This window comes from Nasonia vitripennis, chromosome 5 (assembly GCF_009193385.2).
Source record: "Nasonia vitripennis strain AsymCx chromosome 5, Nvit_psr_1.1, whole genome shotgun sequence".
NCBI classification, from domain to species: domain Eukaryota; kingdom Metazoa; phylum Arthropoda; class Insecta; order Hymenoptera; family Pteromalidae; genus Nasonia; species Nasonia vitripennis.
In genome coordinates, this window is record NC_045761.1 from 3,824,112 (window position 1) to 3,839,018 (window position 14,907).

General features: G+C 47.1%; 2 protein-coding genes across 6 annotated transcripts in view; both read left to right on the forward strand.

Moving 5' to 3' along the window:
* The window catches only part of LOC100121996 (protein artichoke), a 113,824-nt gene extending 109,567 nt beyond the window's left edge, over positions 1-4,257 (forward strand). For all 4 annotated transcript variants that reach the window (XM_031932235.2, XM_031932234.1, XM_016988257.3 and 1 more), the window contains one exon: positions 238-4,257. In XM_031932235.2, the coding sequence (XP_031788095.1) occupies positions 238-453 (216 nt within the window). In that variant the 3' untranslated portion in view covers positions 454-4,257. The remainder of the gene's footprint in view (positions 1-237) is intronic.
* A 326-nt stretch (positions 4,258-4,583) lies between these two features.
* Positions 4,584-14,907, forward strand: part of LOC100121893 (eisosome protein SEG2-like) — a 49,417-nt gene continuing 39,093 nt past the window's right edge. For both annotated transcript variants that reach the window (XM_031932236.2, XM_031932238.2), the window contains exon 1: positions 4,584-4,771. In XM_031932236.2, the coding sequence (XP_031788096.1) occupies positions 4,676-4,771 (96 nt within the window). In that variant the 5' untranslated portion in view covers positions 4,584-4,675. The remainder of the gene's footprint in view (positions 4,772-14,907) is intronic.

Here is a 14,907-nt window from a genome sequence, read left to right on the forward strand (position 1 = left end):
CGCGCGAAAAGAGTGTCAGCGTCCCTCTTTTTCCGGAGCATACCTACGAGGTGGTGACGGTAGCGCAAAAAGAGCTTAGCAGCTTATCTCTTCAGCAAGTTTGCAAATCCCTGCAGCCTCTGCCGTGTGCACACATCTCGTGTACCCAGCGACTTATCTATCTGTCCCACGAGCGTTGATTGGTCCCTCTTTTCCTCTCCATTATACTTACGTGTCTCTCTCGCTTGTCGCCCGAAGGTGAAGAAGCAGCGCGAGGCGGCCAAGCGGGACCAGCAGGCGGTGCCGCCCGAGTACATATCCTACAGGCACTTCAGCATACAGAGCGGCGAGGCCGGTCAGACCGCGAGACAGCTACAGGCGGCAGGTAGTCTCGACAGTAGCCAGAACAGCCAGCAGCCGCAGCAGCCGAGCTTTATCACGAGCAGCTGTCCCGGTGCTACGCCGAACGTATAGCCAACGACCTACGTGTAAGGGAGCAAGCTGGCCAACTGTTTGTCGTTGGACGATCTCGAGCTGCCGGTTCTTGCAACGCTGCTCCACAGCCAAGGATGATCATCGCGCCGGCTACGCTGAACGCGTGCAGCTTCTTTCTTCTTCTTCGTCTTCTTCGTCTTCGTCTCGTTCGCGATTTCGCGATGAATTTGTATCATACATTATACGTAGGTGCGAGCCTCGACTGATTCGATTTTGACTTGATCTCGTGCAGTTTTTAGATTTTCTTAATTTTCTATGTACGATTAGCACGTTTGCGACTATTACAACATACTGTAGACGCGACGCATGGCATTCAGTTATAGAGATCGGAATATCGCGCGTGTACATAATTTGATCGGCAAGAAGTCCTTATCTGTATAGTTTCGCGCATGCGTAATCCGATATGCGATGTGGGCAGGCAAGAACCGCGTTGGAGAACGCGGCATCACTCACAGAGGCCAGTGAGCGCGGGGCCTCTCTTACACGCCGGTTTCGTCATCGTAAGTGCTCTGTTCTGTGAATAACGAAAGAGCAGAGACGATCTGCTGTTTACATGTGTGCGTGCTGTGCGACAGCCCCGCTGATTCGCGCGGCGATTCGACAAACGTTATATATATATACATATATATATATATATATATATACGAGTGTGCCATATATTATGCGATAACAATAATAATAATTACACTGATCATGATGATGATAATAATTCCGTACGTCTGAGTGACGCTGATGATGCTGTACTCGCGGTGTGTATGTGTGTACGTGTATAAAAATAATACGAATGTATGCATTGTACGTTATATACATAAACGAGTGAAGTGCGCGTTGTGTGCATGCGTGCGTCTGTCTAACGTATATGTACAAATACATAAGTTTTTCTACGGATCAATTCGATGAGGACCAGGGCTGCGAGTATAGTGATGCACACCTCCCTCTCTTCCTCCGTCTTTCTCTCGCTGCACACGAAACATCATCGAGCTGCATTATACAGTCGTCCTGTCCTTGCTTCGACTCTTCAGCTCAATAGAGGAGGAAACTGGTAAAAGGCGTGTACCTATACATACAGAGTCGCGCTCGCGTTACGCACTTTGCCTACGATTAGTGCTAAACAGCCGGCAGCATGCATATATATATACATACTCGACTACTCCTCTCAGACTCTCTCGGACTCGTTTACTTACACTCGCGCACGCAAGAGTCCATTTGCGGGCGCGCGTGCCATTGTATTTTCTTAATGGCCTAGCTAGCGCCTGTATATCTGTATGTGTGCATGCTGCACACCGTGCACAGTTTGGCCGAGATGCGCGCGCGCGGGCGGGCGTTCGGCTAGCGGCCTGCACCGGCGGAAACGATGGGACGTTTCCGGAGGTGGAGTGAGAGAGAGAGAGAGAGAGAGAGAGAGAGAGAGAGAGAGAAGAGGAGACACGGGCCGCGCGAAGGCCGCAAGGTGTATCGTTAGCTTAAATTTTCCGCGCGAGGAGCCTCGGCCGAGGGCGTATAAGAGAGCGGCAACGAGCAGAGGAGACGCCTCGGAAAACGAGCAAAGTTTCGTTATCGTTATCGTCCTACACCGCTGCGACGTTCTTATACCGGGACGACGACGACGACGCACCAAAGTCCTACCCTTTCGCCCTCCTCTCTTCCCAACTAGCGAGTTTCTCCCCGTACGCTACGTATAGCTATATAACTATGTACTTTTTTCTTCACCCGCCGGTCGTCTTTCCCTCTCTTTTTTTTATTCACGTTCTGACGCTCTCCCCGGCAGCCCTCGCGGCGGCCACCCTTTTTTCCCCTCTCTCTCTCTCTCTCTCTCTCTCTCTCTCTCTCTCTCTCTCTCTCTCTCTCTCCCTCTCTCTCTCTCTCTCCCTCTCTCTCTCCCCCTCTCTACGACTCGTCGAGGAGGAAAAGAAGCGAGGCAAAAAGGTCGCCTGCCGTGCGCGAGAGCGGGTATTCAAAGTAAAAAAAATAAAAGATAAAAAACCGTGACACTTGCGCGCCACTAAGAGAAAGGACGATTATATATACATGCGCAGTTTACACACGCCGGAAAATGATGAAGCGCGAGGATCTAACAATTGCGGCAAGCTCGCGTCCTTGTTTCGATTTTATCAAAAACTCGCGCGCTTGGGTGAAAAATAAAACGCTGCATGTCGTCGAATTTCGCGAAATATACACCCCAGAACACGAAAAGTTCACTTTGTTTATTTCTTGGAAAACAAATTGAGCTCAGTTTGTCTATAGAAATTGTTTTCGGAGTATAGTCGCTTTTATTTCTATTCTATTTTCTTTTAATTTACCAAAAAATTCTTCGAAAGTTCCGACACAGTGGCATATATTTTTTTCGCTCGCTTTCTATCACAGTGCAGCAGTAACAGCAGAGATTCAAATCATTTCCCCATTTCCCCAAATCGTAGAAAGGATTTCGCGAAACCAAGGAAAACATCCAGGATGCGTTTTGTAAATAAACGCGCGGCGAGCCGAGAGCTAGGTAAGCTAGAGAAGGAAGAGAACGAGGAGTAATGACCTCGTGAATATTTCGGTGGCAAGGCAATGAGAGAAAAACGCTCATAGCCCGTGGAGGTCAGCTATATACGCTATATAACAAGGCGAGTAAATAATTAACCGGGTGCGCTGCACCGGCTAATTTTCGCAATCAACCCCGCTATGACCTCGTTGTTGCGCGGCTGTATATGTACCGTATATACATACGCGAAGCCGGCTAATGGCAGACGACCGATCCAAGTGTGCTCTCGCGCACCTACGACAAACACATGGAGAGAGAAAGAGTAGTACGTGTGTGTATACCTCTTGCGTGCGCTATCGTTTTTTTTTTCCTGTATTTGATCCATTCGAGCAAAGCGGCAAAGATGCGCGGATAAATGGCAATGATAGCCGGTCGATGGTAAAACTAGTAGTCCGCGCAGAGTCGAAGAGCTGTGGAGGAGAAGCATATGGCATATGGTAACGAAAAAAAATCGACACGCTCGATGAGTTTGGAGATTTTTATTCAACATTCATTCAGGACCTGCGTTCGATGTGCAGCGCGGAAAGATCTTGGTTATCGAAAACTCGCCTCTCGAGCTTGCTACTGCAAATAATCGTGAAACGTACCCACATTTGTTCATCGACGCATAAATATGTTAACGAATGTTTTCCCTCCAAGCATCGCACACTCGTAATATATAAATATATGTGAACTTCTTTTGATTAATCTGTGATAACTTATGATAGAGATGCGCGCGAGAGACAGAGAGAGAGAGAGTGAGAGAGAGAGAGAGAGAGAGAGAGAGAGAGAGAGAGAGAGAGAGGGAGATACTGTGTACAAGACGATTTGTACTACAACGATAACATCGAACCCTCGAAATTGGACATGAGAACTTTATGGAGCCAGGAATGACTTTGACGAGGACAGAAATAATGTCAAGCTGCCCGAGTGTTCATGTCAATGCTCTCGCGCATACACAAATATAGACACGAAGAGACGAGCAACTCCGGAGACTATTAGTCATGTATTCGCGGCCGCAGGTCTCGCGCGACTTCAATGTAAATAATAAACGAATGATCGTCAGCTATATATAATTTCAGAATTATATAAGTATAAATATATACACACGAATAGAGAGAGAGAGAGAGAGAGAGAGAGAGAGAGAGAGAGAGAGAGAGAGAGAGAGAGAGAGAGAGAGAGAGGTGTCTCGATTGTGCGCGGGATGCTGTAAACCTGTAACATATTACCCCGCATATTATGGAATAATGTAATAAAAAAGTCGCCATTTTTTTCTACCTGGACTTTCGTTATTCGTCCCCTACTTCTACTTTATACTCTGTCTATACATCCACGACTCGGCCATACGCACACACGTTGCTTTCACGATATCCCCGCGTACGCCTTTTATTAAAGCGTGCGTTTCGTTTTTGTTTTTATTTCCCACCCCCTCATCTTCCTTTACAACAGCGTGGCTGAAATTAATTTCTTTCTTTTTTTAGCTCGCGAAATTGTTTCGCGCAGTAAAAATGCGCAGGGATACGACAGGGGTCCGTACGATGTCGCAAAATCCGCTGCAACGGAACGCCCCTACGCGTGTAACGCAATACTTGGCCATATTTTTTCCCAGCCTATAAACATCCGGCGAGGCTAATAGCGTGTATACGTGCGTATTTTCTGCCTCCTCTATATACCAGCCACTGAAGAATAAGAATAATGCCCTGGTGCAGCAGCAGCAGCAGTAGTGCCGGCAACTTGTATCATGGAACTCGTAAAACTGTCCCCGTAGGCGGAAAACAGCACAGTTTCAAGGTGGGTGCACTTTGCAGTCTTAATTATTTTTTTCCTCCCGCAACGACGACGACGAGAAGTTATCGCGCGGGCTGTATATAATAACGCGAGCGGCTGCTCGTTAAAATCGACAGCGAAATTTCTTCTCTCCCCTATACGCGCTGCAGCGGAGTACATACGCGGTATTATGTTCATTCAACGCGCGCCGCGAGCCTATGCAAATTTCACCACCTCCTGCAGGAGTCTGTATATACGTATACATAGACTCGCAGGGGTGCAGCTGCTTTTTCACCAATCGAAGCGAACGAAGAGTACCTGTATGCAGGAGAGAAGGGTGACTATATATACAAGGCGACGGCGACGAAGGAGCGCGCGCAAAAGGAACCGCCAGAGTCGAGCGTGTATAAGAGAAAAGGTCTACTCTCTTGCCGCGCTGCATATTTCATCGGGCTCTGCAGGGGCTGTCGCAGAGACGTTTTCAGTCTACGGTACAGTGTAAGTATATACATGTAGCGCACGGTCAGCCGGGCTAAATTGAAATCCTATGCGCGCGCCGCCGGATCGTTTGCCCGCGAATGATCAGAGCAGCGGCGGCGAGCTGGTATAAAATCGCGAACGCGGGAGAGTCGAGAAAAGAGAGGCGGGGTCAAAGACAGGCAGAGTATCGCGACCGTATCGCTGAGCCAGTCTCCTCCCCCTCTTCTCCTCTTAATTACGCCCTCACAATTACTCTTGCCGAAAGAAGAACACTCTGCCGGCGTCGAGAGACGAGTCAAGCCGAGCCGGTCGCCGACTCGTAATTAAAACGGCCTAATTAAGCGACGAGGCTCCGCTCTATAGCTGCACTGGAACACATATTATGCATCGCTCAAAGCTATAGTACTGTGTGCTCGCGCTACGATATCCGGGCTGTGTTTGCGTGATGAGGGCGCCAGCCGCCGGATTTTATTATACGAATGCTCTGCGCGTTATAGGTATACGGTATGATATTATAATATATAGCTATACCTATATACCTATATGTATGCGAGCCGTTTGGGTTCAGCTCTACTCTTCTTCTTGGACGCGTGCGTTCGTGCGTGCGCGGGTGCGCGGGGAATCGCGACGACTGGCTGGCTGGCTGGTTGGAACGACTACTGCATAGTAGTGTTTTATGAATTTTTATGAGCAAGAAAGCCCGGGACTGCTCCGGGAATGACGATGGCCTGATAAAAATATCCCGCGCGCGAGTGATTTCGTGCGCGAACTCGCGACTCGTGCGTGCAGTGTATATACTTATACGCGGCTCTTTTTCCTGTGCGCGCATGTGTGTGTGTCACGACGACATATATAATGGGACTGAGCGCGGCTGGCTCCGAAAAAGAAGGATGTCGTCTTTTTGGAAGCGCTACCCGCGCTAGACTACGCGGAGATCGGGAGAATAGCGAAGCGACTTTTCGGGAATGTCAAAGAGAAAGCCTCTTTGACGCGATGCATCTACGCAGTGTATTATGGAGACAGACATGCGAGTAGATGATATGCGAGGCTTTCTCTTTTTTGATAAAAAAAGCATGCGCGAATAGTTTAACAACGAGAGCCACAAATTGATTCCGAGGATCGAAAAGCGCTCCGCGCGCTACCGAAAGCAATTGCTCTTCACGAGATAATCCGGGTATCGACGTATACCTATTGCAATACGTGATTTGGCTCGAGCCCCGGGATTAGCCTCGGTCCGAGAGCTATTATATATTTTCTATGCGACGACACGCGATGACAGCTCGAGCATGCAAATTCGTGTGTATCCGATTAAAAAAGATTCATCTCCGAACTTTGAACTCTGTCTTGCTCTCGTTATACAGCGCGTTTCGGGATGACAGAACGAGTATACATTAAAAAGTAATCGCGGTTGCTCCGAATCAGGTGTCTCAATTATTATAGGAAGAGACGGAATTTCATCTTGATCCAATGTAACGCGCGGTAATTGAATGATCGAGACCCTTCGCAGCTCATAAAAAGTAAAGTCTTGATAAATAATGTCGTTCGAAGAAGGTCGATCCAGTGCAGGGGGCGCAGTTTGGCGTAATGAAATACTGTAAAGGCATCGTAAAAGCTTTTAAGATATAATGAAAGAAATGAAAATAAACTTTCAAGAGTTTGATGGAAAAGGTGCTCTTTTCCTATATATACTCATCTGTGGCCTGACGGACGGTATAACGAGACGTACCGCAATTATTCATAATTTGCTCTCGCAGAGCAATAAAATATTCCGCAATTAGAATATCCTATTATTTCATCGAGCAATTAGCTATCGACTTATAACCGCGACTTATACGTATTCCCATTTTAATCGAGCGCGAGCCTTCTCTCCCATCAGCGAAGATAGCGATAGCTTCATAAAATTCTAAAACAGTCTGGCATATCGCACGCGCGGATTATAATACGATTCTCATAGCATGAACCTGCGATGAGATTCTAATGCAAATTCGCCGTACGTGACTACGGTGAAAGAAAAACGGCGCGAACGAGGTGAGCTGCCATAATTGAACTATTCGGGCTTTGTCGCCCACACGCCGAGACACTTTCCCGCCGTGTATACGCGCGTCTCGTCCGGGCTCTGACACGCTGCACAAAAAGCCGAGCATAAATGCCAGTCGCGAATAACGCGCAGAGATAGGAGTATTAGCGAACTCGCGGACGCGTATATACGAGGCCAGTAATTAAACGCGGAAAATTTTATCGGAGGGAAGCGAGAGAGACAGAGAGAGAGAGAGAGAGAGAGAGAGAGAGAGAGAGAGAGAGAGAGAGAGAGAAGCGAGCGCGATTATACGAGGCGCGGAAAGGCGTACGCGAAATCGTGCGGCTGTTATTGGAAGGAGGTGCGACGAATGACGGCTTTATCGCGAACGAGCGAGCCAAAGTCGTTACCGGAGTGCTGCCCCTTCGTATATACTATACATGTATACTTTGTGCCGCAGAAAGTTGAGTGCTTGTGCGCCAAAGGCGAATTATACATATAGATTATGTAGATTTGTTATAGATGTAGCTATGTTCGTTCAATTTGTTGAGAAAATGTGAATCCGGTCGTCGAGAGTATATGGATGCAATTTCGTTTTCTAAGAGAAACGCGCGCGACACATTTTAGCGAGCCTGGTTACTGGATACGAATGCTGACGCCTAAACCTTTGCCGTGGAGTCACCGGATCTCCTTGCCCGAAGTCATGCGAAATCCAAGCTTACAGCGGTCTGACGTGGAAAACCAAAGCCCGTTATAACTGGACGAAAGTCAACCAAAAGTTCATTTATTAAATGATAAAAAATTCATTGTCCAAAGCTATACTTCGGTACGATCGGTGCATCAAATTTTCGATGCTGACACATATTTCTCAAATATTAACAAGTGCTTGGACATAAATTTTAACGACGGTTCGGATAAAAATCGCTATAATAAACTTAGTTATAAATATAATTGATGCATCGTTACGATCAATATCTTTTGAAGCACAGGCAGCTCAGCTTGGAGTTCCTTTTCATTTGTTGCACAACTTTCCATGATACTTGTCTGAATTAATTACCGGCAACACTTTATTACGCAGTTTCGCTCAGTCCGTAACCTTACCAGCTGCTTATTTGTAAAACAGGAATCCAATCAAGGTTTCGTGGCCAGATACAAAGCCTTAAACAACGAAGTCATAGAAGCGCCAACTTAATACGATTCGTGATTTTGTAAAAAATGTATTTCATCGTTTTACATGTATAGGTACAATGTACATACCTGTGACTTCAAGTGCATAATACTAATTATGTTACAATACGCCAATTTCAATCAAGTATACAATTTTACAGAAAATAACCATGTGCTATCGAGTTTCTTCATATTTATTGCATTGCCCTCTCGAACTCGAACAGACCTTTCATATCATGAAATCAGTTTCGCTTTTTATCGCGTTCGACACACCTGGCAGTAAGATCCCTCGAGCTAATTTTCGTTCCTATATATTGCCAACTTGTTCGACGATGAACGATAGTTTCGAAACTCGAGTTGGAGTTTTTCGTGTACCAACCGTATCGAGAGACACTTTGACTTTTGCCGGTGCTCGAGATCACCCCCCCCCCCCCCTAATGCGCAAGTATCGAGAGAAAATATCATGCAGCATTTTATCATTTAAAACGTCAGAAAAGTTTGCCACGAAATACTCCAGCGAAGTTTAAAATTCTAAATTAAAATCTTGGCCAAGTTTGAAATGTTCTTTGATCAACTTAAAACTTCTTCTCGAACTCAGCTAACTAGATGAATAAAAATTTTTAATTTGTTGTTCTTATTAAAATCTCGGAAAGTGTAGTACGCGAGCTTGCGCCAGCATAATGGGGCAAAGTGCGCGCGCGCAAATTATTCGTTTCGTTAATTAAAAGAGCACCTATATACATATATCCGTCAAATACGCGCAGTAAAAGGTATTATACCGTTTGAAAAGGCCGTATTTATGAATGTTCGCGGAACGTTTTCCGGAAAACGGCGCGCATGTATAATTGAGAAGCGTTTTTGTCGATACATCGCAAGTCCTGGCGCAATAGCAATTGAATTAGAGCGACAGTTGCCTGGCAGCTATCAATCGCTATTAAACTTATTGATTGTAGGAAATGCGGTGTGCAGCTGCATGTACAGGTCAATCAATTGATGCCTTGTAATTATGATTGGTCCAACACGTTAATTGAAGACCGCTGCATCGTGCAGTGCGCGCACCGCATTTCCGATAATATGCGGGTGCGACATTTTCGCTAATCAAAGTCACGCGGTCGGTCGAGCGTGCCATTTTATTTGCTCCGAGCGCCTATATATGGCCTATACTAGCGCATCGAAGCTTTTGCGATCCGGCGACTATTATACAGCCGAATTGCGAGGATTGCAGCATGTGAGGCTGATCAGTGAAAAAAAACCAACGAACCTGATGGCAAAATTCAAACGCGAAGTTTCCGCGAACACGACTACATATCTCGTATAGCACCGATCTACGTATAGCATATAAGCTATTTAATTTCGATCCGCAACTAGCTGCCATGTTTCCAGCGCTAGGTTGCAAGTGTCACACACGGCCTTTACGCGGGTATATACTTATAAGAAGCTGAAGTAAGTAGCAGAAAATGACTTCCGCATAAGGCACGAGCAATTTCGACGCTATAGCGGCGACGTCGAGCTTTTCCAAGTAATTAATTTTTAATTGCGAATTAACTCGAAAATTCCACTTGAAATGTTTAACTATGCAAGAAGCAACCTTTCGGTTTAACGCAAGTAGCCTTTGCGCCGGGACGCCGTCGTTGCGCCTTCAGACGAGCGGCTTTATAAAAGAATGGAATCTAATTTTCTTCGAGTCGACAAACCAAGTTCAGCCTTGCCTCTGGAGAATATTTATTCTCATTCAATCCCTCCCTCTCTCTATCTCTCTCTCTCTCTCTCTCTCTCTCTCTCTCTCTCTCTCTCTCTCTCTCTCTCTCTCTCGCGCGCGCGCGCGCGCACGGGCGTTAAAGCCGAGAAAAAGACGTACTTTCGATAAATTCCAATATAGCGAGCGAATTTCGCGATAATATTTTTCCTGCGACGTAGCAGCGGCGCGACAACTCTGCGAAAAAGCCTGCATTCGTATATGGAAATACGCGCGCGGCAGTCTTGCATAAAAGCGTTAGAAAAATGCAACTATTTGAAAATTTCGTCATCTGTATGTACGCGCGGTTGTATAATATACGTCTATATTTTTTTCCACACACGCATACATGCACAACGCAGTCGGATCGGAAAATCTGGCGTGTACGGCGGCGTTGCGCAGCCCGCTCTCTATACCTATATATACACATACACATGCACGCACGAACGAATTTCGCCTGGAAATTCCTCTCCGGGTTCGCCTCGACGATATATACGGCATCGACGTGTATACATGTACGCGAAGGCGTGTGTGTGTGTACATATACAAAGAACAGTTCACCACAGCGAAGACCCTCTCTCTCTTTCCTCTCGTACGTCCTCTCTTCTTCTGCTGCGGACGAGGCAGTGCGCAGCCACGTCGTCTCGCGTTAGGGGCGAGCTTTTAGCCCGGGAATAAAATAAGAGGAAATGCTCGGTGCTTATTAGGTCCAAAGCCCGCTGGAAGCGCCGCACTGTCGAAGGTCGGAATAGACAAGTCGGAATTAGAGACGCGTGTGTATATATATATATATATATATATATATATATATATATATATATATATATATATATATATATCCCACTGACTATAAGAACGCCGTCGCCGCATTGACTTTAAGGTCGCCCCTATATTCGCGACGTCCCTTGTACGAAGAAAAATGTCACCGAATTCTCATTTCTTGTTTGGAAAATCTCTCGCTATGTAGGTATATACGAACACGACGTCGCTCTCACGAGTGCAGCGGAAAAGCCGACGGCTCGGAAAATATTCCCGCGACTTTGCAAATAAATCATTTCTTCCCGCCAAAACGTAGGCAACGCACTTTATGGCGACTGATGGAACACGAATAGGCGCAAAATAATTTCTCTGATCCCTACTACTGTACCCGATCGTTGTATACCTATGTATACACACATCACGCATACACTCAGCCCGATTACATCTAGCCGACTATATAACGCGCTGTCCATCAAGCCAAAGTGTACCACATCACAGAGAGCCTGTGCGTGTACATATAGAAAGACGTGGAAAGCCTGTGCCACTCAACGCCGTATATGTATATACATATAAGTATACGCTCTACTCGCGCGGCTTGTAAATAATTCAACGACGGATCTAATCTTGGACTCTGCGACGAGCGAGCGGCCGCGGACTGGGAGAAAGATGGAAAAAGGAACGATAAATGCGAGAGAGAGAGAGAGAGAGAGAGAGAGAGAGAGAGAGAGAGAGAGAGAGCGAGTCTATCTCTTTCTCTCTGGGCTCGGGCCAATTTCGCCGGCTCCCTTTGGCCGAGAATCGAGAATTCAGGGGCCCCATGCATTCCGGAGCGCAGCGCGCGGGAAAACCACTGATTTTCGCCGCGCGCGCGATCATCCTCAATCATTCAGGCGCTATGAATTATTGCGAGGTTAATCCTTTGCTTCTGCGCCCGCGTCTTCTCTCGGCCGTCGCTCCCTTTCTCTCGCCGCGCGCGCAAACCCGATGCTCTACACTCGGAAGAATATTTGCCAGAGAGAACTGTTTGAAAGTCGCGAGAATCAATCGCCGTATACCTTTATAGCTGTATGATTCGTACAGGGAATAAATGAAATGGATTAATCGAGGCCCGATGGAGCTTACTTACCATAATCGATGCTTAGGCCAGAGGGTTTATATACATATGCGATGGGTTTAGGGTGATATAGAGATCACGGCGGAGTAACGGCAATACGGAGAATATGGTATATCAAGGATTAAGTCCAGCTAATAATGCTGCTATAGTGTGGGAATCAAACCGATATGTGTAGGCAGTATACCATACGTACACGCTCTGGGTATATCGAGAGATCCAAGATTCTGGTTGTTCTGGCGCTGCAGGTCCCAGCGCAGTACAATAAAGGATAAAATACACAAATAATTGCGAGTACAGTAGGATGTGTACATATAACAATGAAAAATACACATGGCTTTTTATTTCTAAGAAATCGATACAGATTCACGGTTATACACACACACGCGCACACATACACACGCAGCGAGCTTGCGTCTTGCGTCGCGGAGAAAGTATACGTGATTTTTTTGTCCAACCCCTTTACCTCTCGCGGATTGTTGATAACTTTATCGTTGTGTGGCGGCAATCCTGAGGGTATTGCGCGCGACTGACCGCAACGTTTCGAATATAACGATTTTTCAGCTCCCGCGCGCAGAAGTATCAATATTGCATCAGCGATTCGCGTCGGCGAACAATGTATACGTGTGTTTGTGTGTTATACAGGAGCGTATCTACGATATGTGCCGCGGTATATTACGAAGTAGCTTGTTTCACTTATAAATATCATTCAGCACCAGATCTGCGTGACGGCGTTAAACGTTTATAATTTCGCTCATAGTTGCTCTTTCAAGCGGCGCCATGAGCGCGTTATAACTTATTATATATATATATATATGTATTTATTTATTTATTTACACGAAAACACTGATTCACGCTCGTGGCAGAAGCAATCTGGGCGGGCGTCGATGAATCTGCGCTGTGCAATACATATAGTATATACGCACACTATATACAGCGTCTGACTAGGCGTACCGCCGTACTACTGGCGCGCCTATAGGGAAACAGCTCGCGAGCATTATACAGCAGCTGAAAGTGGCTTTGGCCTGCCGCAAAGTCACCGCAGCTGCGCTCTCACGTTCGGATTGTTTTCGAGCCTCGCTGCAGCCAGTCTCTCCTTATATTCGCGTCTTACCACGCGCGCGCGGGATATTCCGACTTGTGCGACAGCTCTAAAGCGAGGACACGCTCTGGCTCGCTGCATAAATCGAATGGTCGAGTCGACTGCTGCGACGAGAGCGAGAGAGAGAGAGAGAGAGAGAGAGAGGCGTGGGTTCTTCGGGGAAACGGAATCGTGTCTTCGATGCGCGCGTTCGATGTCAAAGCGCGATTGAGGGGGCCAAATGTGGAGATTTAGAGAGAGAGAGAGAGAGAGAGAGAGAGAGAGAGAGAGCTCAGTAAGCAATATAGCTATTAGCCGCCGGGAAGGGGACCCTTTGCTCGGATCTATAAAGGTTTCGACGTACGGAGTCTCTTTCTCGAATTCTCGGTTTATGCATTCATTGGAAAAACCGTGGGGTATATAATTTCTTTTTCCTCGCACAGAGAGGATATTTTATATTTCGCATCGTGAACTTTTCTGGCTTGAATTATTAAACGCCATTATAGACTCGTTAAATAAGAGCCTCTCAGTGAAATAGTCGCTCGAAGCAGTAGCGCACACACTGTCGCGTCACGCGCGTGAGGAGCTTATAATTATATGCGCGAATAGAATTTCAGCGGCTTCGAGCGGTTCCATTATAAACATATAACTGCGAAGCTCCTGCTCGAATTTGCGGTCCGCAGCGCGGCGGTTCTCTTTGAGCGAGAAATAACCTTAGGGACCAAAGGCACATAGTCGCGGTTATAGACATCCAATTATCAGAGCGCGAATCTCTATAGCCATTAGGAGAGGATATTCCTCGTAGCTAGAGCTGGATTTCATTGTCGCTCGCCGAGTCACTGCGGCTATATTATCCTCTCTCTCTCTCTCTCTCTCTCTCTCTCTCTCTCTCTCTCTCTCTCTCTCTCTCTCTCTCTCTCTCTCTCTCTCTCATAGTGTGGGTTATATATCCAAGGAAAAAGCAGCTAATGGAGCCGTATCACGCGTCTGTCGCGAGTAATTTACTCTCGAGACGAAGAGCGAGGGACTTCAATCGCGCGCTTTCTCCAAAGCCTCGGCTGTCATATCCGGGTCTCGGGACTCGCCTACACTCTTTCTCTCGCTCCTGCGCGCTCACACACACACACACACACTTCTGCCGTTTCCGACTTGACGCGCTCGTGAACCGCGAGCGCAAGCCACTCGCGCACGCCTAATGTATTTACACGGCCGAATCGCGCGCGAGGGCGTGTAAATAAAGGACAACAGCCGGTCCGTACGTAGCTGCAGCACGTGTGAGTATGTGCGCGTACGAGTAAGTCAAGTCAGGAAGGCAGTCGTGTACAACTGCGCGGGGCGAGGAACGGAGTATATAGAGGCTGCTGCTGCTTTGCGCGCACCGGCAATTCTAAGAGCAGGCGGAACTGATATTTCGCGGAGAATTAATTGCTCTCCCTTGCGCGCTGAAGGTTCTCCCACCCCTATATATACTCTCGCCTTGAAATGCGCTTTGCCGAGAGAGAGAGAGAGAGAGAGAGAGAGAGAGAGAGAGAGAGAGAGAGAGAGAGAGAGAGAGAGAGCGACTGCAGCCGAGCGGTGCAATACAGTCAGACAAAGGCAGCCGCGCGCGAGTCTGCGTTACGTAAAAATACACAGGTTTGCGTATACACACAATGCTGTAGGCGAAGAAGAAGCTGTATGCACACATACAGGAGTATAAGGGGGCGACGGGCCACATTACACAAAAGCTCGCGAAAGAAGAAGTAGCTGCAGGCGCGAGCGGTGAAATAAGGGAGCGCATAGTCTCTTCGGCGGGGTATAAGGTGTAGGT